Genomic DNA, 26,127 nt, shown 5'->3' with positions numbered 1-26,127 from the left:
TAGGCATTCAACAACAAGAACAAAGAGTGCAATTAATTTCATGGCTTGTAAAGTTTGATTATGTAAGTATAGCAAACATCATTCCAGTTAATTTTCATCTTACGCAGTAAAACCACAATAGGGTGCCTAGTGACTCAGAAGTACTTCATTTTAGCGCACTGATATAAACAGACTTACTTTAAAAAAAATCTGGGGAAGTCATCCCCAATCACAGGGAAAATACATTTCCCAGAGGTTCTGCAAAATTAATTTGGTTTAATTTTTTTAAATTCCTATATGAGAATGAAATACTGACAGACTTTGTGGAATATGTCCTGGAGATATTTAGGGGTAGGCAATATAGTAAAATGGTTAGGAGGGGTGAAAAGGATTCTGGAGCCACAGTGCCTGGGTTCAAACCCACAGCCTAACTGTGTGACCTTCAGCAGCTAGTTAATTTATTTCCCTGTGCCTCAGTTTCCTTATCTGTGAGATACAGTTCACATGCACTTACCTCATGGCTGTTGTAAGGGTAAAACACATAAAGAGCTCAGAACAGAGGAGCACTGTGTGTTTGTTTCCATTCTCTCAAGGATATTTTTAGTCCCAGATAAGGGAGTAGCTTCAGGGATCTCTAAAGGCCCTCTTAGTCTGTTCACAAGAAGAACGTTCTTTTCCTTTACTACCTCAAATTCTGTGGGCAGTGATAGTTAACACTTTTATAACTGTTGGCTTATGACTATCTGATCTTCACAACAACACTGTGAGGAAGGTAGAGGCAAGAATTATAATCTTTATTTTATAGACTGAGGAGCTCAAGGCTCAGACAGACTGTCACCTGCCGAGGCCAACATAGCTAATTAAAGAATGGAGCCAGATTTTTTGGCTCCACATCTTTTGGTCTTTTTGGAGAGGAAAAAAGTTTACATGATCACTGAGGAATCAAGAAACAAAAAGTCCCTAAATTTTTTTTTAAATAAGTGAATGGTCCCAAATCTTTAACTTTTTTGGGGAAAGACTATCAGTAACTTTTAAAAAGCTATGAAAAAATCTGAACTCTTAAATATGATATCTGGGTAGGAAAAAAAAGTCTTTTAGCTGGCTGCTGAAGCTAGAATGTTTAAAACAAATACTTCTTTCATTCTTTTATTTGCTTAGCTGGTAATATAGCCCTACTCTTATAAACTGTTTCATGCTCCACCCGATCCACTCCCCAAAACTGCTTAAAATATAATTGATCTTAAAGCATTCCAGGTATCTGTAAAGCTGTCCAATAAGCTAAGGGAAGGAAAAAAGGATACTGTTTGTTATTCTTCCCTGTAGCATTAACTGACTCTGCATTGGCCCTACTTTTAGCATGTATTTAATTTTCTTCCTCAAATTATTCAACTCTATGTAAAGAGAAATTGTGTAATTAGAGTTCAGATCTATACCCATTAAATGTTGGAATCCAATTGTGGCATCACAACGGCGTCAGTGGGAACATGAATATTTAGCAGCAGAGTTGAGCTATAAGAAGATATACATAACAACTCAGCACTTAGACCAGCAGTTCCTACTCCTGGTTTTATATATCAGTTGTCCCAAATGATCTTAGGGGCTGTTGCAACATATCAATACTTACAAAAGGTGACAACTCAATTTCCATGTTCTTAAGAGCATATTCAGAAAAGGTTAGGGATCTTTTGGCGTCTTGACTGACCTAAAAAAGAAAGGTAAACACTCCAGCACTCCCTCAGTGCCTCTATGATCAGTTAAATAAATGTTTAAAGTCTATAAGAAATGGCATGCTGGTAGCCTCTCAGTTACTGCTTAAATGCACATCTGTTTAGTAATCAACCTTGTAACTCTTGTATGATTTGGTCAAGCTATGCAATAACTGGATTCTAGCTTGTCTTTCTCTCCTTTTAAAAAAAAATGTTAAGAACAGGAAAGGGAAGATAAATTAAGTGCCACTATTGTACTAAAATGAACGATTAGGAAAAAATACAAAAACCAGTTATTGCTTATGCTGTAGAAATTTATGAAAAGCTTCATCTTGGGTTCCATTATGGTTTTTTATGACTCAGTTTTCCCTCTTGTACCTATTCAATATGAACTACAGTATTGGTGTCACTGATTCCTTATCACATTTCCCCATGTCTTTACATCCCTTCAGATGACAACCTACAAAGAACAACAGTTACACAGCAAAATACCAGTCCAAAACATGAAATCCTTTCTTATTGAAGTTAGCTCATTGATAATTAAGGATCCTCTTCCATGTCATCTGGGTTGGGAGCCATAATGAAGTGCTTTGGGTATACAAGGTTGTGTGTATATGCGTGTATTTCCCAGCGGGCATCGTCACTTTCGTGTGTAATATAACGTTCACCAATGCGAGTTTCAAATTCTCTAAGGTCAAGCCAAGTCTGATAGTCCTAGAGGAAAAAAAAACCCAAGTGATTATGAACCATAAAAGAAACAAAATATTGTTAACCTTTTTTTTTTTTTGCTCAGCACCCTAGTCACAAAATTGATATCCCCACTTCCTAAATGCGTGCTGCACAATAATATTTTAAGTTAGCAATGTTAAAGGATAAATACTTCTTCAAATTTAGAGTCTCTCATGAAGGAAGGAAGTAGTGTCTAAAATTAAAAAAGAAAACACTGCCTCAGGCTTCTGAGGTGGCCAATAATAACCACTGAAATACTCTGTTGGAGAGGCCTATACCCTCAAAATAGGGGAAGTGCTTAGAATCTGCTATCAGGAAAATTTAATAACTGCTGAGACTAAGTATGATTACATTTGTTTTGAAGTTACTTCCATCCCTCATTCCCTTTAAAATAGTTCTAAAGCTGCTCTCTTTATTCTGAAGTTTGAGAGTATCTTTTGAGAAATCTATGCAATAGTTTTGGGGGGAATTAAACCAGACATTATAAATGGCATATCTGACCTCTTCAATGCAAATATAAACCTTTTAGTGGACATTTTAAAAATAAGATATACTTGACACCATAACATGTCATGCTTATTGTCTTACAGAAAGGTGACATGAACACTATGAGGCCCTAAGACGTAAAATCTACTGCTAAGAGTGGTTTCATTAAGTAAGATAGATCACCATGAACTGCTCAAATGAGGATCACCAAAGAGAAACACATTTTTTTTTTTACCTGCAGCCAGGGATGACTAAGAGATTTGTCCACACTGTAACGTTTTCTCATCTTCACTTGAAGTAGGTTGTTTATCAAATCAATTGCTAAGGGAAAAGACAAAATTAGATACATGAATTTGAGCATATGGAGCATCCCAAACCTGTGACTGCCTGGAAAGCAGTTCAATCCATAGAAAGACAGGGTTGAGGGTTTTTGCTTCTCCGTAACATGGTCTTTAAGCCAACATGTTAGTGATTCATAAATATTTACTGAATTCACAGTGTACCTGGTTTATTCAGGAGATAGCAGAGAGTACAGGTGAAAAGTACAGACTGCAGCCAGCCTGCTTGACCTGAAGTTGTTACTATGTGTGACATGGGGTCAGTTACTTAACTATACTGTGCCTCAGTTTCCTCACCTTTAAAATGAGGTTAAGAAGATGACATAAACCTGATACACGTAAAGGGCTTAAAATGGTGCTCAGCACATAAATGCTAAGTATTAACTATTATTTTTTAAGATGAATAAAACAGACTCTGATTATAGACTGATTTTTTTTGTTTGTTTCTTTCTCCCCCTCCAATGATGCCGTGTTATTCTCTAGCCTCGGGCTTGGTCTGGAAGAGTAGCCAAAGCCATTGCCTCACTTCTATAGATGTGGTTAGAGTGAGGTGATAACTTATTACCAAAAGTTCATACTTAAACAGGTTTTAACAAGTAAGTTCATGGTATATTGGTGTATGTGGTGAGATCCTGGCATACACATTTTATGCAATTACTTGGAGAAATGGACCAACAGCAAAACCAAAGCAACCTATGTGACAATACAGCTGTTACTAAGCTCTGGATCCAGGGATAAGCCAAATGAGCGCCTCAGCTATACTGTTTCTAGTTCTCTTCTATATACCACCACACTAGCAAAGATTTTCCATATTTTTTTTCCCTAATCAAGTTTTTTTTTCTGAGTTTTTAATTATTAATGTCTCTGTATTCTAAATACTTCAAACTTTTATCCATTGTTCCTTAAATGGCAGTCCACTATGTGCATCACAGTCATTCAATGTGTTTATTAAAATGCATTCCTGGGCATCAATCCAGCCAGTGAGTCTGAATCTCTGGGAGAGAGCCAGGGGGGGTCTTCTTTTTAATAAATTCACCAAGTGATTCTGATGTAAGAGGTCTGCAGACCACACTGTCCAAGGAGCTCTCAGAAGACTTTGGCAATATCTCTAAACCCTCATACATACTTCTAAAGTTAGCTCTGTTTATTACCAAGTAAGCCTACTATTTACATGTTGTTCCTCAAACTTTTCCTGGTTTAATGGACTACTAATCCCTATAATTAGGTCTGGTTCTTCTGGAAAAACAGAGACTCTCCTGTTCCAAGGGTTGGCTAAATTCAGGTGGGGATATTCCCCAATAGTGGTTCTATCAAATTCTATGGGAATGTTAAATAATGTTTTAAGTGGTATATAAAGAACCTAAGTTATAGGTCTCCATTCAAGGAGCTTAGAATCTAGCTCTGAAGATAAGAAAAGTGGTCATGAAAAGATAGACTACTTAAGGAAAAATACGCCCAACAAATAGCCTAAGTTGATATTACACAGTTTGGAGGAGGGGTTCAGGGAACACTTCACAGATGAGCCACAAGGGAGGGATTTGAAGGACTGGAAAGATTTTGACAGCAAGGAGGAGAGACGGTAGGCAGAGCTTGAAAGGTCTAAGCAAAATGCAGTGAATAGCCGAAAATAGCCTGCGTAGGGCAGTAGTGGCAGATGAGGCTAGAAGGTAAACTTGGGCCGTTTCACACACACCTACAGATGCAGCCTGGTTAGGGGGCTGAAGTGTCTGGGAGCAGAGTAAGATGAAAGTAGTGTTTCCTGAAGATGAATTTGGCAGTGGTGACTGGGAAGAACAGTTAAAAAGCTATTTCAGTAGTTTCAAAATGAGGCAATTGGGCTTGCCTGGGAACTATAAGGACGATAAAGAAAAGATAATGTAAAAGGAAATGTGCCTAAAAAAACTGGTAAATAGTTGAATTTGGAAGGTGAATGGGAAATATTAAAAAGAGAAGTCAGAAGAGAGGGTGATATGGGATCACAAAGATTTTGACTAAAAGGCACAGACCTAGAACTTAATTATTATTTTTTTACCTTCACCAGAAATTTCTCTCCATGGATTTGGTGGGTACATAAATGCGGCATTTTGGATTTGGTCGTTTATATCTTCATCTTCATTAAAAGGAAACGTGCCACTGAGGCTCACATAGACAATAACTCCCACTGACCACATATCTAGAGAACGGTTGTAGCCTTTGCTCCTAAGAACTTCAGGGGCCAAGTATGCTGGAGTTCCTACCACAGATCTCCTGAATGACTTTTCACCAATGATGCGTGCAAAACCAAAGTCACACAGCTTCACCTGGAAATTAAACGATGTTATATTATTGATATAGACATATATGCCAATCTATATGTACATACCTGTCCCTAAATATGATACTGCATCATTTCAACACATTTGCCAACTGTATTATTAATGTCAAAAGATTATAGATAGGGAAACTGTAAAATACATTTTTCTTAAAAGGAAGATACATTCATAGCCCTGTGATCCATTACTAATGGTATGAAGAGCTTTGCTAGTGCTCATTTCAAAAAACCACTTTTGAATTCTAGCTTCCAGACTGGCAGATATCAGACTGGTGTTGTAAGTGCTCAGCGTTTTTGATGAAATGGAGGGTGGTGATGTTTTGTCATTTGGCTTTTAAGGAGATCACTTTCTGTCATCTGTAAACAGGAATTAAATGTTTCATTTTTAAATCCTCAGTGGCCCCACAGTGCCTGGATAAAGGTACTCAAATGTCTGCTGAATGAAAAATAAGTTATGATAATTAAAAACTTACCCTTTATTTTGCTTAATCCTAGAATCTCTCTTCCCAAGGACACTATGTATTGGCTAGTAAATGGAATTGAGGTGTAAGAAAGATAACTATGTTTGTGGCCTGGAGGAGAGTAATATTAGAGATAGCTTGAAAGAGAAAGAGTAACAGTGTTTTCTATGATTATGGAACAAAATACTGCTAGTTAGATGTTGAGATTTGAAAAACGTTATATCTGGGAGTAGCTGCAGTCACTACCATGCCCTTCTGGGAAGAGAGTTCTGGAAATACAATGAGATTGGCAGAGCTCAGAATACTTATCTTGCAGCCCATCTTCTAGCAGAGGTTCAGATTCTGGTGATTAATGATGCATCCCTGCTGAACAAGCAGATGCCATGTACTGTGCGAGGGAAATGCCCTGACTCACAGAATGTCTTCACTAAACACTAAGATAAAGTGAGAGACAAGGGATTTGGCCTCTACAAACCAGTGGTACAAACAGTGACTGGAAAGCAAAGATGGACCTTCATACATGTTTTTATGATGATGTTTGTTCTGTGTCAGTGTTGAATTTGGCTACTCCCTCTGAATATTTGAAGAACAGGATTACTGACCACGAAGAAATGTGAACTCTTTTTTTTCCTTCCCCCGTTAAATGCCACATTTCAGCTAACATTTTGATAAAGATGACTTGGCAGTTTGGCAACTGAATAAAGAAGAGTGGTCATGGCTAGCACTTGACCAAAAAAAAAAAACGAGTGTCAAGTAAATGACATTATATTTCCTTTGTTCCTAATGGAGGTCAGAAAGCTGGAATTTTAGCCTCAGCCCACACTCTTTTGAGTTGTATTTACCACGTGAAATAGTCATCTGTTGTCCTTATTCTAGTCACCTGTCTAATAGTATGTGTTGTTGTTTTTTTTATAGTATGTGTTTTAAATGTACGTAAACAATAATTTGGCAACAGATTACTCTAGCGGATGACAATCATGCCAAACCTTCACAGGTACCACCCATGTATAGTCCTTAGGACAGATGTTTCAAACTTTGGGTTAAAAACATTTTTAGGTTATGAAATAAATTTGGGTCAATATCAACACTTTTTAATGAAATGCAATTTAAACAAGTAAAAAACAAAATGAGTGCATCACACGCAGTAGAGAGAAAACATACATATCGTCATATGTATGTGAGCACTGTTGATGGGAAATGTAATTCTTCCATAAGTTTTGCTGAAAATGTTTGAAATATAGTACTCTAAGGAAGAAGAAGAGTTGGCTGCCTGCTTCAACCAAAATCTAGTTTTCCCATTTCAGGGTTACCCCTCAGTTTGTTTTATTTCATAGGGAATTTGTCCTGAGCACCAAGCACCAACCAAGGCTGACTTTTCCTACTTCATTCCCAGCCCACAGGGAGGGGTGGACTGTGCACAAAGAGCAAAAAATTACTCCTTGAGAACTGGTCTAAAAAGCCATTAAGTCTAAAAAGTCTTCATGATAATAAACAATATAATTAGTAAAATCTGAATTCAAATTATTCAGGTATAAATCCTCAATGGCAGTTACAAGATAAAAAACGTTATTTCTGTAGGATGGTTATGTATTGAACCTACAGCACCGCCTTTCATTACATGGAAACTTCATAATGTTGTCAGACAGATACTTAAAACCATACTTAAAAAAAGTTCTGGAGAATATCTCACCTGAGGAAATGGCTCTGCTGATGCGAGTAGCACATTTTCCGGCTTTAAATCACAGTGCACAATATTCTTAAAATGTAGATTCCTCAATGCAACAAGTATCTGTTAAAAGAAGACACAATTTTTTTCTGTTCCTGGAAAAACCACAGCTAAACACTAACTGGATCCCTTGAATGGTATTGTAATTTAAAAAGTCCACTGCAGTTCATCAAGATTACTAAAAGTGTTATTCTGTTCAAGTTAAGAGTTCCCACAATATCACAATATGCAAAAGCACTACCATTTCTTGTAGTTATTATTATTTTCTAGTTTCAAAAAAAGTTAAAATACCTGTGTGACCATGAATTTAGTTATTCGTTCTGGAAGTCGACTTTTCTCACTGGATAGAATCATTTCCAACATATCTCCATGCAGCTTTTCCATTACTACAAAAACTCGTTCTGGGGTTTCAAACATACATTCCAGGTTTACAATCCCAGGATGGTGCAAATTCTGAAGAGTTGCAGGATATTTATGTGACCAACTTGAGTAAAGTTTTACTATGCAAATATTAGTATCTAACAATGTGCTGCAATTAATTGTATGGAACAATGGCACAGAAAGAAAAAAATAGCTTAGAAAAATAAAAGCAAAATAAAAAGGATCATGGATTTTGATTTCCCAAGTTCTGCACTGGAGAGTGGATGCACTGGAGAGTGGAAAAAATGTCTTCCCTGTTTTTCAAATATAAATGCCCTTGTCTTTTGCTACTTCTTTTCCTTCCTTCTCATCTTTTTAATCTTCTGATAGTACTCTAATTTTATGCTGTCCGTGAATAGGCACCAACTGCCAATCAAAGTTTAGCCAATTATACAGAGCTTTCGTTCTTTGGGCCTGTTTGTGAAGGTCTTAGCTCAACAGGTGATTTCGTCTTTAAGGTAGTTACATATCTAAGTCTTGATCTCATTGTATTATACACCTTGATTTGGTCTTCCTTCTTTCAGGCTCAGCAACTCTTTACCACCATCACCCCTTTTTCTTAAGCACTACTAGATTAACAGGGTTGGAGAAATATAAAGCTGAATATGACACTGTATCTGCTAATAAAGAAGCAATCTATTTTACTGATATTTAAAAAAGTAACAAAATTTCTCCAAAAGCAACTTGAGAAGTCAGCCTTACTCAAAAAGCATTCAATGGTTCTTTATTTCTGGACATAAATCTAAATTTCTCTGTGTGGATTTTAATATCTTCAACAGTCTGGTTTCATTCTTCTTACTCAATCTTAAATATACTCTTAAATGTTGGCCCAAGTGATTAAATTTTTTAATACTTATCAACAGAAATATATTTTTCTTATGCTTTTTTCCTTACTATGGCATATCTAAGAATGCCAAGAGGGCAACCTTTTTTTCAGCCTATGTGAAGTTGGGCTCCATCTCTAAAATGTGTTTTGAATCTACCATCATTTCTCGATTCCCACTGTAATGCCTTCATTTTAGCTCACATTAGCTCTCTTCCAGACTACTGCAGTAGTTGCCACTGAACTCTCTATGCAGCAGTACTTATCCTATTGTACTGTATTACGTGTATATGTATCTTACTCTGTAGCCTAGTAAGTTCTCTGAGAGCAGAGACTGTGTCTTAGTCATTTTTAGCTCAACTTCTGAATCATGGTTGGTGTTTTAAAAACGTTTAGAAGATGAATAGCAAGTGCAAGATAAATACTGTTTACTAAATCAGCTTAAAACAATTTAATGACATGGTGTTCCAGGTAGCAAAATAAAAAGTGACATAATCTTATAGTAGATATGTGAAATACCCCACAGTGGTGGAGCATGATAATGGCAGTAAGCAGAAGATTCAGAACATCATAACTCTGATCACTCAGAACTGGAACTCTGGCTGGCTGTCCCCTATGCTGTAGTTGACTACCTCTTAAGTTTCTTTTTTCTGCTGCCATCCTTGAAAACGCATACACACACAAAAACAGAAGTATGCTGTAACGTAATTCTTTTAACAACTTCTATTTGTTTAAATGTCCTATTTCCTCTGGAATCTGTTTTGGTAAATTATACTTTCATAGAGAATTAGTCATTTTGCCTAAAGTTTTTTCAGTATTTGTGATCATCTCTCCAAAATATTTTTATACTTTCTTATATTTTGATTAGGTTGGACACATTTATTTTACTGTTATCCTCCCCCTCCCCCCACCCCGATAATCAGCTTTTGGATTTATGTACTAAATTTATTAATTTCCTTTTTTATCTTTGTTAATTCCTTGTTTTCCTCAGGTTGACTGTTCATCCTTCAGCTTCTTAAGTTGGACTCTTCATTTATTTTCATTCTTTCTTGATTAAATATTTGAGGTTACCAAGATTTCTGTAAGCAATAGTCCAAAAGCTCTGATATACAGTATTTTCACAACTATTTTCTAAATACTCAGACCTTGGTTTTGCTCTCTGATTCAAGAATTAAGACTCCAAAAAATTTTTTTTCAGGTGATGGGAGTTTTTGTTTTCTAATTTTATAATTTATTTCTAAGCTTTAGCACATTAAGACCAAAAACTGTTTATTCTGTTTTCTTTTTTTTAATTAATAGGGTATTCATTTGTTTTTAAGGTAAAGGATTCAACATAAACTGGTTAGATCTACCTTATACTGTTTAGGCCTCTTGTGTTCTTACCTAGCTTTGTCTACTTCATCTGTCATGTGCCTGTCTGTTCCTCCCTGTATGGTCTCTAGTTTTCCTTTATAAATGTTGATTTCATTTGGTTTAGTGTGATTTGCATTCTTCCACTGTTAGAGTTCCCTTCTTTAATTCACTTCATGTGTTTTCTCTTGATTTAAATCTTATTAGATCATGACCCCCTTGGCTTTCCTCTATTTGAGAGGAATCTAGAGAGGCTGTCACGACTATAGATCTCAGAAAGAGCCAGCAAAACCAGTTCTTATTGTGGTGCCTCTTCCTACATTTGCCTGGTCCATTTCCACTGTTTCTGGAAAAACTTCTACCTATTTTGTAGGTCTGAACTCTCTTTTATTTTTATTAAAGATAGAGTATGCTTTTCTGTTTATCATTTTTTCTTGTAGCTTTTGGGTGATTTCCAAGAAGAGAAGGGGAAAATACAGAATTTATACTGCAATGTTCAAACTAAAAATTTTGTTCTTAAGTTTCTGAGAATGTTTTCCCATTTACACAGGGAGCCATGAGAGCGCCTCACCTTTTCTCCCACTACGCTACTACCCTCTTCAGGCAATAGCAAAAGAACATTTTACATTACTATAGTCCTATGAAATGAAAGTAAAAAATCCCCCATACTATAATTACTTAATTCTGAAATAATTTAATTCTGAAATATTTTAATTCTGAAAATAGCCAGAGGACTATAATAATAAAGTGTTTATATTGTGCATTATCTGGAAATTCCTAAATTTAGTTATTAAGATCTGCAGTTGATAACATGGGGAAAAAAGCTTCGGTATTTAGTACAGAGCTGTGTTTGTGGTCAAACTGACAAGAACTTATACGTGGAAACTAAAATACGAAATAAATGAACACATCTATGAAACAGAGACAGACTCACAGAAATAAAGAACAGACTTGTGGTTGCCAAGGGAGAGGCGGGGGTGGGGGAAGGATGGATTGGGAGCTTGGGATTAGCAGATGCAAACTAGTATATACAGGATGGGTAAACAACTGTTTCCTACTGTAGAGCACAGGGAACTACATTCAATATCCTGTGATAAACCATCATGGAAAAGAACATGAAGAATATATGTGTGTAACTGAGTCACTTTGCTTATAGCAGAAATCAACACAACATTGTACATCAACTATACTTCAATAAAATTTTTAAAAAATGACAAGGAGAAATCAAGCCTTATGAATAAATCCTTAATATTTATTTTTTGCATATTAGTTGGATAATGAGAAAGAGTCCAAAATTAAATATGAAAAATGATCTCTAACAATATACTCAAACCCTAACGCAGAGGCTGAATGCTATTAACAGCCTATTTTAAAGGTAGCTTTATAGGAGGAGGCAGCCTTGAAGTAACCACAGGTAGCTTGTGGACCACAATCTTTTGATTATCACTCCTCTGAAAAAAAGTGAGGCAAATGTTACCAATAGTGACCAATAATGTAATAAATGTAGAATTAATTACATGTTTATATTTTTCTTACCTTCTTCTCCAAAGAAGCACAAGTTCAATAGGCTGTGTCTTCTTGAACTTCACCCACAAGCAAATGGGGCTCTGACAGCATTAACTATTATATCACCATGATTTCTTAAATACTATGCAAAAGCTACACAATCGGTTAATAAATATTTGCATGTTATAAATTATATGATATTCAGAAAAAGCTAAATTTTAATCTTCTAGATGACCTCCAAAAGAGAGAAAAATGTTAAATGAAAATAAAAACATAGTAATTTATTTTATGGGATTTCAGTCATTGCCAGTATATCTTTAAAAATATACCTCAATGAAAAAAAAAAAAAAAAAAAAAAATATATATATATATATATATATATATATATACACCTCAATGGACTAAACTATTATAATGAAATGTGGTGGTAGAAGTATCAAAGTATTTTGAGCTCATGGAGTGATGAATTAAGAATGAAATTTGAGTTTTTTTACTTTAAGATTTTACTTATGAAAAAAACAAACTAATACCATAATTACAGTCCTTGTAACTCCTAGATTACTGTAACCTAATTTTGCCTTTTTAAAAAAAGACTTAGGGAGTTAATTCAGATGCTCACCAGTCTCTCACTGAGCTGAAAGGTCATAAAATGAGAACAAAGAAAAAAAAACCAAATCTCATTCTTAGCATACTATATAGACTTGGATTTAAAAACTCCTAAGTCAAAAATTTAAAACCAATACAAAGCAATTTTTTTTTTACCTGTAAAATAGCCACTTCATTACGGAGCTGACTTTCCTGTTTTGTGGGGAATCTCATCTTATCAATTACTTTAATAGCCACATCCCTTCCAGTCTTTCTGTGTTTGCCTATTTTAAAAAAAAAGTACAGAAAAGAAAGAAGCAAATTGACATCCCACATGTACTACAAAAGCTTTATCAGGAAGTTGTCCACAAACTGAAATTGACATGTATTTAACTCTTGAATTTCTTTTTTTTGGCTCATTTTCTTCTTTCTCCATCACTAAATTTTAAGAAATAAATTATGTTTTCCCTTATAATAATTGCCCCTAATAAAGGCCATTTCATTATCTGAAACAGCAGGAAATTTGGCTGCGTTGGGTCTTTGTTGCTACGCACAGGCTGTCTCTAGTTGCGATGAGTAACGGCTACTCTTTGTTGCTCTGTGCGGACTTCTCATTATAGTGGCTTCTCTTGTTGCAGAGCACAGGCTCTAGGTGCGTGGGCTTCAGTAGTTGTGGCTTGTGGGCTCAGCAGTTGTAGTGCATGGGCTTAATTGCTCCGTGGCATGTGGGATCTTCCTGGAGCAGGGATCGAACCCGTGTCCCCTGCATTGGCAGGTAGATTCTTAACCACTGCGCCACCAGGGAAGTCCCGCAGCAGGAAATTTGAATGAACTTGTTTGCTGAAATATAATCTACCTTATCAAATAAATGACAGTTAACTATGTGACTTAGTCTTCAGAAATTCTGTCAAGATAGGAACATTGTATCAATGAATTAATTTTATCCTAGGTTCACTGGATCAGCACAGAGTGATTTAACTATATAGCCTTCAGGCAGAAAGGCCAACTAGTCTCAGTAAGGAATGAAAAGAGTTTTACATTATGTTTCTTTTATACCTTGTATCATAGCTTATAAAGTCCTTTTACATACATTAGGTTTAATGAATATTAAAAATCCTGTGAACTATGTAGGTCAGGTTTTATTAGCTCCATTAAACTGATGAAGATACTGAGGCACAGTGAGGTTAAATGACTTTGCCAATGGAAGTTACAGAGCTAGATAAGATTTCAGGTCTTCAGACCTGATACCATTCATGCCAATAGCAGACAAATGGGGCCATTTGTGTTGGAAAACCAGTGGACCATATACTTCAATAAACAAACTTTCATAGTCCAACATAAACTTCAAGCCATTTATTTTTCCCACACAAACATCTTTATATGTAAGCTACAAGAAAAGATGAAGACACCTGTGAATTTTCTTATTCTTTCTCTGTTACTTTTTGAAGTTCTCAGTTTAAGGAATTAACACTCAGTTACAGGGAAAAGAGCTTAGCTAAAAGTATGTTGGTTAACCTTTGAGAAAAAAAAAACCACTTGAGAAAATTGTGACAAGATGTTAATAGCTGGCAGATGTTTTTAAATTTCATAATCTTTCTATATTATCTACAATATACAAAAGGCTGTAGCTGCTTACCTCCATAGACAATACCAAACTGGCCTGAACCAAGTACCTCATCTGCAAAGATCTGGTAAACAGTACTGATGTCCTATTTAGGAAAGAGTAAGCAGTGTTATTACCTCTATGAAATAATGTCAAAATCTCTGACTCTTTTCATTCAAATACTTAAATACATTTTGCATTTTTATAACTGACGGAACTAATTGCCACAAAATATTTTATGAAATATAGGCTTTCTATGTCCTAAAAAAGCTTAACTTTATACTATGACTCTTAATGTACAACTATAATGTATTCTCTAAGAATACCACTGGGGAAAAAATGCTTTGAATTAAAAAATGTATTTATTAAGTGGTGATCTATAAAAAGTAAATTAACATAAAAAATTAAGAAAAACGTTTTACCTACTTTACCATTAAAGAGACTTACTATCTTTGATTTGAAAGAAAAGCTCAAAGATTCATATTATTGAGATCAGACTCATTTTGAAAGACTGGTGAAAAGAGTATGTGTAGCTCAAATCCACTCCTCAAATCTTCTTCCCTCCCTTTTCTTTTTTTTTGTTAGTGGTTGTTGCTGTCAGAATATTCTTGGAAGGCACTCGCCAATCCTCTCCGCAGAGCCTCAGTCAAGGTCTGTCTTTTGTTTGGGTACATGCTACAGTCTCCATGAAGCCAGGGGCTGCACCTATCTTGTTCAGTGTTACATTCCCAGACAGTGCCAGTCTCATGGTAGTCACCTGACTGAATAAACCAGTCTCCTAGGTCTCATTCCCTCATTGGTAAAGCGGATATAATAACACCTATCTCAATGGATTTTTAAGTGAATTAAATGAGAATATCTACAGTGTCAAGTCAGTGCCGGGAATATAAAATTAGTAATTCCACAAATCCTAATTTCTGTTTAAATTACGTAATCTTAAACTGAATTCCCTGGGACTTGGTCTTCTCATCTGTAAAAATAAAATGAGAAAACGTCTTTCTCTCCCCAATAATCTGGTACCTATTCTACCTACCACTAGATCAAGAGACATACAGATTAAATTTCATCAAAACCCTCTATCTCCCATAACGCTACTGAATATCCAGTCTTCATTGCAATCTTAGAAAATCCAACGACATTTACATGTTACAGAAAAATAACAGCTCCATACCCCAAGATGAGTAAGAGATATTTTTATCAGAAATTTATACACATAGCTAATGAACAATTTTCTAACTTCTTTTTCTAGCCTTTTTTCTTTCTAATCCAGGGGTTGGCAAACTATGGCTTGTTGGCCAAATCCAGCCTGCTGCCTCTTTTTGTACAGCCCCTGAATGAAGAATAGAGTTATAATTTTTAAATGGTTAAAAAAATCAAAATAATGATACCTTGTGAAACATGAAATTATATGAAATTCAAATATAAATGTCCACAAATAAAGTTTTACTGGAAAACAGTCATGCTCATTCCTTTAAGTATGGCCTATGGCTTTCTCACTACAATGGCCGAGTTGAGTTCATAATTGTATACGGTCCGCAAAGCCTAAAATCTTTACTTCTATCCCTTTATAAAAAGTATGCTGATCCCTACTGTAATCCCCTACTTGTACCTATGTACACCAGCTAAACTGAGTCTTCACTCTTCCTTAAAATCCTGCATTTCCTGCTTCTATGTACTTCCATGAACATTTCCCCCACCCTCATCCTATCAGCACCTGTGTCAAAACTCTTTTCCATCCTTTTAGGCATATTTCAAGTTGTACTTCCTATAGGAAGCTTTCCTTGCTCTGACCCAGAAAGAAGCAGCCTCTCCCTTCTCTTTGAACTAGTCTATCATTTTGTAATATTCTAATGTCATTTACGAAAAGTTAACTTTACTTTCATAATTTAAAAGGAAACTGCCTCAGTTTCCTTCATAAAGCTGAAGTCCTCCCAGAAGTTATCACCCACACAGTCTAGCCTAGCATCTTTAGGCAAACTGCACAACACTTTGGGCTATAAACTTATTTTTCTAATAAAATTTTCACATTTTATTTTTCTTAATCACCCAATTTGCATACTTTAGCTGTAATGTTTACGTACCACATTCTCCTGGATCTGACAATTAGATACAGAGATACTGGTAGACAAATCTTCTGTAAGATATAAGAATGATGTATGGGGAAAAAAAAAAAAACTGTTAACACATAACTTAGTAATATTTTTACTGACATGTGAATGCTCACAATATATTAAATGTTAAAAACTAGCTAACATACAGTTAATATAATTATATTCATTAAAGCAGAATTTATCCATACACAATACTAATCCATCAACAGGAAATTGGTTAAATAAAATATGATACATCCGTACAAAAGAATACTATTCTAAACATTTAAGGATGTAGGGCTATTTAAGTACTGATTCAGAAAGCTTTTTACAACATTATTAAGTTAAAAAGGTAAGTTGCAGGGTAGTGGCATTTGAATCAAAACAAAACAAATATGATTACTTCTGGTGAATGAGAGAGGCAGAGTTGAAGAACAAAGATTTAATCTTTATACACTTCCAGACTGCCTGCATTTAGAAAAATGCATAAAAAGTATGCATTACTGTCATAATAAAAATTTAAAAATTATATAAATCTATATACTGACATTAAAATATATCTGATACATATTAAATAGTTGATAAAACCAAGCTATAAAAAGATCACACATCTTTTACAACAAAAATGTATGACACATTTTTTTGTGAAAATAAAATTATAACAATACAGTATAAATAGTATAGACATCCCCCCCCCAAGCCATCCCCAAGTCAAGAAATATACACTGAACTCTTAATAATGGTTTTCTGAGGGGGGAGATATATAATAGGGGGATGTGTCATATGTGTATAGGGAGGAATTTCTTATTTTATATTACATATTTCTATAAAGTTTAAATATCTGTATTACTTTGGTAAGCAAAGGAAGTAACTGACAAGAAAAAAGAAAAAAGGGAAATTTGGAAAGTAAGCAAGAGACTAACTGTCAAACATCCAGAATCTCAGTGACAACTCGAAGAAAAAGATATGAAATTTCCTTTATAATCCCAAATATAAAAATATAAAATGTCATTAAGGAAATATAAGCAACTATACATCAAAAATAAGTAAGATGACTGTGAAAACCTCCATTTCAAAATATTCAATTTTAAAATATTTTAAATATTCAATTTTAAAATATTTTAAATAATCCAAAAATTAAATATTAATGAAACAGACCAAAAAGGCACAGAATCAACAAGATTAATGAGCCTAAAACTCTGCTTTTCAGTAGTTCCAGTCTCCTAGTTTAAGTCAATATTTATTTTGTTTCAAAGGCCTCCACTGTCTAGCTCCATCCAGTTTTAATTTCTATTGCTTTCCAGGAGAACTCTGCTCCAGATAGGCTGTTACAAGGACAGCAGCCAACAGCAGCTGCAAGCAGCAACAACACAGCAAAAATGTCACTAATGGGTCAGGATGGTGCTAAGTGCATCATATGCATTTATTATCATTTCCCTGTTAGATTAGAGAACTGAAGAGGCCAAGATCGTGAAGCTAGTAAAGTGGCAGAACTGGGCTTTCATTCTCCAGAATTCTGCAACCTGTCTTTAGGGACTCTTAACCCTAGGGAAGAGGTCCATGGATGGGATTGAGAAGGTCCCCAAATCCAATTATATATAAAATTTGTATGTTATGTGCCTGCATTATTTTTGGGGGGAAAAGGTCCATGGTTTTACTTACAATATCAGAGGGCTCTGTCTAAAATCCCCTCAAATTTAAGAAACACTGGGAATATCCATTTATTCACCCTTAAGAATCAGTATTAAATACCATTTTCATGGTCATTACCCTCATCCCTTTGATCACACTTGTCTCCTCAACTCTACCCCTCCACCCCTCCCAGGTTAGCTCTGCCTATCCTAACCTACTTGAGATCCAGAGTCAAGGTTCAAATCGGGCTCCTCTATCATGAAGTCTCCGCTTACTCTTCCTACCCATATCTGAGTTCCTCGAGAAACGCACTACTCATTTTTGCACTCTAATGCTTTATGCTACCATCTAACACTTACATATGTTATGTCCTATTTCCCTTAGTATCTTTTAAAATTTCTGTGTTTCTTTCGTATTCTAGCCCAGGACCTAGCATAATGCCAAGAATAGGTGTATAAAGTAGCATAGCTGAAATAAAGTACGTTTCGAAACTGGTTGAGGGAACTCTTTGGAGGTACAGTGGTTAGGACTCGGCACTTTCACTGCTGGGGCCTGGGTTCAATCCCTGGTCGGGGAGCTAAACACTGCAAGCCGGGCAGCATGGCCAAAAAAAAGGAAGAAGAAGAAAAAAGAATGTGGCTGATACCTCTTTGAATTTAAACATTTTTGTTGAAAGAGTGAATGACATTTCCCCATAAACAAAATAATGCCAATGGAGGGGAAAGTGACATATTACTGTGGCTTTCTGATTAAGTGTTCACTTGAACCTTTATCAAATTTAGGTTTTACTTTATAAATTTTGTTAATGTAAAGAACATGTGTTTCAATAATTGTTTAATGTTTCTGAATCTTTTAATTCAGTTAAAAGAAATACAGCATTTCTGACTTCACAGATCTCATGAGTATGTGAACTGTAACACTTTTATAGCCTGCAAATCCCACCATGAAGCAAAGTACTAATACTAATGGTTTACGTAACACCTTATGGTTCTCTTTCATTTAATGCTGACAATCCTATAAAATAGGTTCTATTACAGAGAAGGAAAGTACTTGCTAAGATCATGTAACAGGTTGGCAGAGCCAGGATTTAAATGTAGGAAGACTGACTCTGGAGCCTAGCTCTGGGGATTGTATGCATATACTACAACCAACATAATTTTATAAAGGAATTAACTAATGGTATTGGCTACTAAAAATGAAGCTAAAAATGAGCATTAAAAATAAATACAGAAATACAACACACCCACAAAATGCTTAAGAACCAAAGGGGGGAAAAGCCATCAACAAGCTTATTGCTTACTGTGATCTTTCCCTTGCCCTGGAGAAGTACAAACACTTGCTTGAGGGGTAACAGGCATGAGAGCTTGGCGAATTGCTTTTTCCCAGCTCTGTGCTACGTCAAGTCCCACTCCAGTGGCAGCAAGAACAGGATTGTGAGAGCTGTCCCCATTGTTCTCACCAACAAAGTATACCATAGTATCAGTGATGATTTCAAAACAGTGTGGGTTGCTGTCTTGTGAAATGTTTGTGAAATCTTGCGGGGAAGATATGCGGAGAATTTCTGAAAGTGGAATTTCCTGAAGTAAAAAATTAAGCATTAGAAAACATGAATACATCTTTTTAAAATTTTCAAATGCACTAAACAATCAAGGATAGGCATTTCTAATGAATACCATTAAGACAAACAGAAGTATAGGGCACATGGAACATACACTCAAGTCTTATGATGATATGTGCTTAGAATGATCTGCATGTCCAGCAATGCCAGAGGCAGAGCATGGAGTATAATAACCAAGCTAGTAATTCAGGCCTGTAACAGATCATTAGAGTGAAAGGAAGGAAAGGATTTAGGAGGGCAACTGCCGCTATACCCAACACTTGTCGTTTCCCAGTTGTCATTAAATCAACTCAACAACTACTACTCTACTGGCTGCTATCTGTGAGATGGAACCCCCAAAGGAGTACGAAGCAGAAATAAAAGCAGCAAAAGAAGAATGTCAGTGTAAATTGTTTAAGCACTCCATTCTGGTTTTGTCTATAACTGTTAACAATCATTTATGTTTAGTCCATATCCTAAAGCAAAAAACTTATTTTTAAAAAACCCAACCAGCTCAAAGCAATTCATTAGTTTCTATTCTTTTTCTTACTGATACAACTGCTACACTGACAATTTTGTTTGGTGTCAGTCTGTGATATGGCAAAATGTGCAGCAAGTCAAGCAAAAAGGACTATACAAAGGAAAAGAAAGCCAAAAGAAGCATCTGGAAATTGGGCTCTAAGGTAAAATGTTAGATGGGAGAAATGCTGAATACCACATTGGCCTCTTCTGGACTGGCAATGATCACGGAACTTTCTTAACAGTCTAATCTAAATCATAGTATAGCTGTCCCTCAGCATGCAAGGGGGACTGGTGTGAGGACTCCCCATGGACACCAAAATCCACAGATGCTCAAGTCTCACATAAAATGGTTAGGCCTCCACAGATATGGAGGAGCACTTGGTACTCAGAAGAAAAGCAGGAGCAACCTGACAGGCCAAAAATAAAGAAACATGCAATAAAAAACAACCTTTGGTAGCAGGGCTGCAGTGGAGGTGAAATGGAGGGGTAGAAGACAGTTGCTTCAACAAGGAACTTAAACGGTGACTTCTATAAACTATAATAGGCACAGTTATAATAGGTATAATTCAACATAACAATTAATAAATATTATTTGGATATATCTGAAAAGCATACAGTATTTTAATGTACATATTTTTTTAAAGATGTGAAATCTTTACCTTATAATACTTTGATCCAGATTCATTTTGAAACAGCGTTAGACATTTGCTGTCCAGTCTCCAATAATGCCTCTTTCTCTATAAAGAGCATAAAACTGTGAGGTTCAAAAGTGATGATTCCTTCAAAGGCCTGAACTTCCCTTTCCCTTTCATTTCTATCCATGTTTGTACTTTTGAACAGGTTTAAAATTCATGAGGTTCAAAATTCATAAAATTAAAAAGATATATAGTGAAAAGTATACTTCCATCATCACTCCTATCTCACTCCCACCCTTACGCCAGGCAAGTAATGTTATCAGGTTTGGGGATTCCTTTTTGAGGATCTCATGCATGCACGCACAAATATGTAAGTATTACACACACAGATACGTAATTTACCTACAGGCTAAATTTCTAAAGGCTGGCTTACTGGGTCAAAAGATACACACACGTGTAATTTTACTTGACAGTGTTAAATTATCGGGCACAAGATTTGACCCAATTTATACTCTCAGTAGCAACATGAGTGCCTAATTTACTCAAACCCTCACTAATGCAGCACGTTACTAAACCTCTGACCTTTTGTTACACTGATAAATAAAAGTTGGTATTTTGGTAAAATTTTAAATTGTGTTTTTTATTAAAAAATGATATCAAGATCTTACATTTAAGAGTCATTTGTATTTTCTTGTCTGTGAACTCTCTGTTCATATTCATTGACCATTTTTCTATTTATTGTGTTCTGGTCTTTTTCTTACTTGTTTAGAATATGAATTAAAAATACTTCTTCCAGTTTGTCATTTGTCTCTGCTTTCGTTCTTTGCCATGCAATTTTTTTTTGACATGTCTTTAAACTATTTTTTAAAATTAAAACTTTACTTTTTGGAGCAGCTTAAGGTTCACAGCAAGTTAAGGGGAAGGTACAGAGATCTCCCATATACTCCCTGTCCCCCTGCGTGCATCAACCCCCGCATCATCAACACCCCTTATCAGAGTGGTGCATCTGTTACAACTGATGAACCCACACTGACACATTATCATCACAGAAGTCCACAGTTTACATCATGGTTCACTCTTGGTGTTGCACATTCTATAGATTTGGACAAATGCATAATGACCTATCATCATCGTTTCATACAGAGTATTTTCACTGCCCTAGAAATTCTATGTTCTGCCTATTCACCCCTACCTGTCTCTACCCCCAACCCTGATCTTTTTACTGCCTCCATACTTCTGCCTTTTCTAGAATATCATACAGTTGGAATCATATACTATGTAATTTTTTTACTTTGGCTTCTTTCACTTAGTAATAAACCTTTAAGATTCCTCTATGTCTTTTCATGGCTGATAGCTCATTGCTTTTTAGTGCTGAATAATATGCCATTGTCTGGATGTACCACAGTTTATTTATCCATTTACCTACTGAAGGACATCTATTACTTCCAGATTTTTAGCAATTATTAATATTAAGCTACTATAAATATCCATACACAGGTTTCTGTGTGAACATAAGTTTTTATCCCCTTTGGGTAAACAGCAGAGTACAACATATGGATCATATGGTAAAAGCACTTTAGTTTTATAAGAAACTGCCAAACTGTCTTCAAAAGCTGGCAATACCATTTTGTATTCCTATTAGCAATCAAAGAAAGTTCCTGTTGCTCTACATCTTGCTAGAATTTAGTGTTCTCAGCGTTTAGGTTTTTGGCTATTCTAATAAATATGTAGCATCTCACTGTTTTAATTTGCATTTGCCTGATGACATATGATGTGGAGCATCTTTTCATATTGCTTACTTGCCATCTAAGTTTCTTCCTTGGTGAGGTACATGTTAAGGTCCTTGGCATGTTTTTTAATCAGGTTATTCGTTTTCTTACTGTTGAATTTTAAGAGTTTTTTTATATTTTGGAGAACAGTCTTTTATCGGATGTCTCTTTCGCAAATATTTTCTCCAAGTCTGTGCCTTGTCTTCTCAATCTTTTAACATTGTCTTTTGCAGAGCAGAAGTTTTTAATTGTAATGAATCCAGCGTTATCAATTATTTTTTTTCATAGATTGTACATTTGGTGTTATACCACCAGACCCACTTTGAATGTCTACTGCTCTACCAGTTTATAAATACTAAATACATTACATATTCCACCTTTGAAATATTCTTTACAAATGTAATGGTAGTTCCAGTGTACTATGATGTCTTAATATATGTCTCATTCTCATTTTGATTTAAAAAATGCACAAAATAAAGCACATAACAAATTTCACTACCATAATAAAATGCCTGTGATTACTGACCAGGGTGTCTCTGCTGGTGTAATGGACCATCCACCCTTCCTTCACCATTGTGCTGCTCTTCCTCTTTGTGTGCTTGATGGATTGTACGACCCTCATCAGCGGAATGTTATTGCTTGTTGATGGACTAAAATATATTTTAAATTTATGACAAATATTTACAATTTCAATTTAAAAAATCATAAATACTGTAAGCTCATCAAGCCCTTTTAAAGATATTTAAGCTAAAACTTCAAAATATCTTAAGAAGACAAACAATGGCTTAAGAAGAAGAAAATAAATTAATCCTGCTACGATGATATAGTTAATTTATAACACTAAGATAATACTATAAGTCATCATTACTTGTCATCAATATTTCCTGGAGGGTCACAAAACATAAGAAAACAATGAATAGAACAGAAAGAATCCTCCCCAGTTGGAAAATCTGGAGCCTGGGAGAGGGTCTTATTTGAGACTGCTGCTAGAAATCTTCCTACCCTAGGTAGCATGATAACTTAATAAACTCATAACAAGGCAAAATTCAAATATCAAATTCCATTATTCATGTTGTTAGAAAAAAGTACTTATAGAAGATATTGAGAGGAAAACGATTTATAGATATTATGAAAATAAAAATAATAAATAATGAAATGAGTCAAATCAGGTAATACTGAAACATGGGTCAGTAACAGTGCAGCTGGAGAAAAAGAGCAATTTGGGGGATGTGTGTGAAAAATACACTGGTTTTCAACTGAGTCTCCAACAGTTAAATACTTTCTCTTAAATTATGAAGCATTTATTAGGAAACTAGCTTAGTTCTCTTAACAGTCTCCAAGTTGGGGAGGAATTTAGTTTTAATTAATAATGATAACGATAATATTAGCTATAATTTAATGACAAGAAAAACTGAATAAATGATGACTCAGCCATATGAGACTGATAAATGATCCATTTTCTCTAAATACCTATTTGTTGCCAATGAAAAACAAAGCCTGCTGAAATGTTAACATTTTATCACAAAGTAGTATATCCTATAGGCTGTATCTATAAAAAACTGAATTTCTATGAATGTAGGAAGATATTTAAGTCTTACAGTCTGGTAGCATTCTTACAAAGTGCTAAGAGTCAGATTAACTGTAATATGAAAACTGCCCCCAAATTCATCACCATCATCTCTGTGCAAGATTCTCAGGTACAGGTTCTTACTGGTGTTTCCAACATCAGGTAATCTGCCTGTGGGAAGAAACTGGTTGCTTTAACTGATGCTTCAATTCTGGCACTTTGTGGTAGCTGCTCCACAGCTAGATATTATAACTAGACTATATTAAAATAAAGCATTTTTCTCTTTAAGAAAACAGATTCTCATACCTTCCCATCTTGAGTGGATAGCAAGAGTAATATAATTTATTTCAGAAAAATACTGTGGTACGTGTAAAAGTATTAGCCACAATTTAATTGATTTTAAATTACATTTTAGGACCCACTTAAACAGACATGGCTTGTTCTTTCTTAGCAGAGCTCTTGGACTGCCCTTGCATTTGGAAGTAGCTTGAAATCCACACACGTTACCTGATTGTTTTAACAGTTTCTTCATCTCTTTCCACATCAAGATCAGATGGATCCAGGAAGAACATTTTATCTTCTGGGGGAGATGGTTCTTCTGTGTCATCCAAGCCTCTACTACCATCACTGTTCATGTCACTACTGTCAATATCCATTGGTATATCTGTATCTGTTCCCAGAGTAGAAGGTTCTGGCAAAGTTTTAAATGAATTCAGAATTTTATATTAATGGAATATCACTATACCTAAACAGAGACAGTGTATTAAATGTGAAAAAAGTTTTAAAATTCTTAAATGAAAATACAGAAAAATATTTTTCTGATTCAGGATAAAGAAATATTTCTTAGGACAATATAAAATGTACAAACCATATGGCAGAAAATTAATTAATTTGATTACATTATAATTTAAAATTTTGACATGACAAAGATATTAGAAGCAAAGTAAAAGATTAGCTACCACTATTACACATCTGGTCAACTGATTTTTCACAAGGGTCTAAGACAATACAATGAATAAAGAATCAATAGTCTGTTCAATATATGGTGCTAGGACAACTGGACATCTACATGCAAAAGAAATGAAATTTGAAGTCTTCCTTAAACCAATTAATTAAAGTGGATCACAGACCTAAGTGTAAGAGCTTAGTCTGTAACACTCTTAGAAGAAAACACAGGAGTAAACTTTGTGACCTTGAGTCACAAAGCCTTCTTAGATACGCCACCAAAAACCTAAGTGACAAAAGAAAAAATAAATAAATTGAACTTCATCAAAATTAAAAACTTCCCTGCTGCAAACGATACCTCAAGAAAATGAAAAGACAGTGCACAGAATGGGAGAAAGCATTTGCAAATCATATATCAAACAAGGGATTTGCATCCAGAATACTTAAAAAACTCTTACAACTCAACAATAAAAAGATAAATAACCTAGTTAAATGGGCAAAGGACCAGAATACATATTTCTCCAAAGCAGATGTAAAAATGACCAATAAGTATATAAAAAGATATGCAATATCTGGGAAGCGCAAATCAAAACCACGAGACATCACTTCATACTCACTAAAATGGCAGTAATTAAAATGACAGACAGTAACAAGTGGTGGCAAGGAAACATAGAAATTAGAATCCTCATACATTGCTGCTGGGAATGTAAAATGGTACAGCTGCTTTTGGAAAACAGTTTGGCAGTCTTCAAAATGTCATACAGAGAGTTACCACACAACTAAACAATTCCACTACTGGCTATCTACCCAAGTGAAATGAAGACATATATACTCCTCTGTACTCAAATGTTCACAATAGCATTGTTCATAATAGCTCCAAAATGGATAAAACTCAAAGGACCATCAACTAGTGAATGGATAAAGTGCAGCCTATTGATGCAGGGGAGTATTACTCATCAATAAGGAAAGAATGAAGTACTGATACTTGTTACATGGATGACCCTTGAAAACATTATGCTACGTGAAAGAAATCAGTCACAAAAAGACCACACACTGTATGAGTCTATTTATATTAAATGTCTACAATAGACAAACCCATTCAGTGGTTGCCAGGGGCTAATGGGAAACAGTGGATGGGAAGTGACTACTAATAGGTATGGAGTTCTTTTCAGGATAATGAAAATGTTCTAAAATTAGATTGTAGTGATGGCTGCATAACTGTGAATAAACTGAATGTGTGAACTGGAAGGTATACAAATCATATCTCAATAAAGCTGACAAAGAATTAGAATATATAGCATGTGAACAGGCAATTTATAGGTGAGACACCCATTATTAACCAGTAAA

General features: G+C 35.2%; 1 protein-coding gene across 3 annotated transcripts in view; it reads right to left on the bottom strand.

Moving 5' to 3' along the window:
• Nucleotides 1-177: 177 nt before the first annotated feature.
• Nucleotides 178-26,127, bottom strand: part of PRKD3 (protein kinase D3) — a 79,582-nt gene continuing 53,632 nt past the window's right edge. For all 3 annotated transcript variants that reach the window (XM_057743656.1, XM_057743655.1, XM_057743654.1), the window contains 12 exons: nt 24,343-24,526; nt 22,795-22,918; nt 20,524-20,601; nt 19,046-19,322; nt 16,105-16,157; nt 14,057-14,129; nt 12,598-12,704; nt 8,028-8,189; nt 7,701-7,799; nt 5,271-5,538; nt 3,136-3,221; nt 178-2,399 (listed from right to left, as the gene is read on the bottom strand). In XM_057743656.1, the coding sequence (XP_057599639.1) occupies nt 2,226-2,399; nt 3,136-3,221; nt 5,271-5,538; nt 7,701-7,799; nt 8,028-8,189; nt 12,598-12,704; nt 14,057-14,129; nt 16,105-16,157; nt 19,046-19,322; nt 20,524-20,601; nt 22,795-22,918; nt 24,343-24,526 (1,685 nt within the window). In that variant the 3' untranslated portion in view covers nt 178-2,225. The remainder of the gene's footprint in view (nt 2,400-3,135; nt 3,222-5,270; nt 5,539-7,700; nt 7,800-8,027; nt 8,190-12,597; nt 12,705-14,056; nt 14,130-16,104; nt 16,158-19,045; nt 19,323-20,523; nt 20,602-22,794; nt 22,919-24,342; nt 24,527-26,127) is intronic.

Source organism: Hippopotamus amphibius, chromosome 7 (assembly GCF_030028045.1).
Source record: "Hippopotamus amphibius kiboko isolate mHipAmp2 chromosome 7, mHipAmp2.hap2, whole genome shotgun sequence".
NCBI lineage: Eukaryota > Metazoa > Chordata > Mammalia > Artiodactyla > Hippopotamidae > Hippopotamus > Hippopotamus amphibius.
The sequence above is the reverse complement of the archived record's forward strand: the minus strand, read 5'-3'. Positions and strand labels throughout refer to the sequence as shown.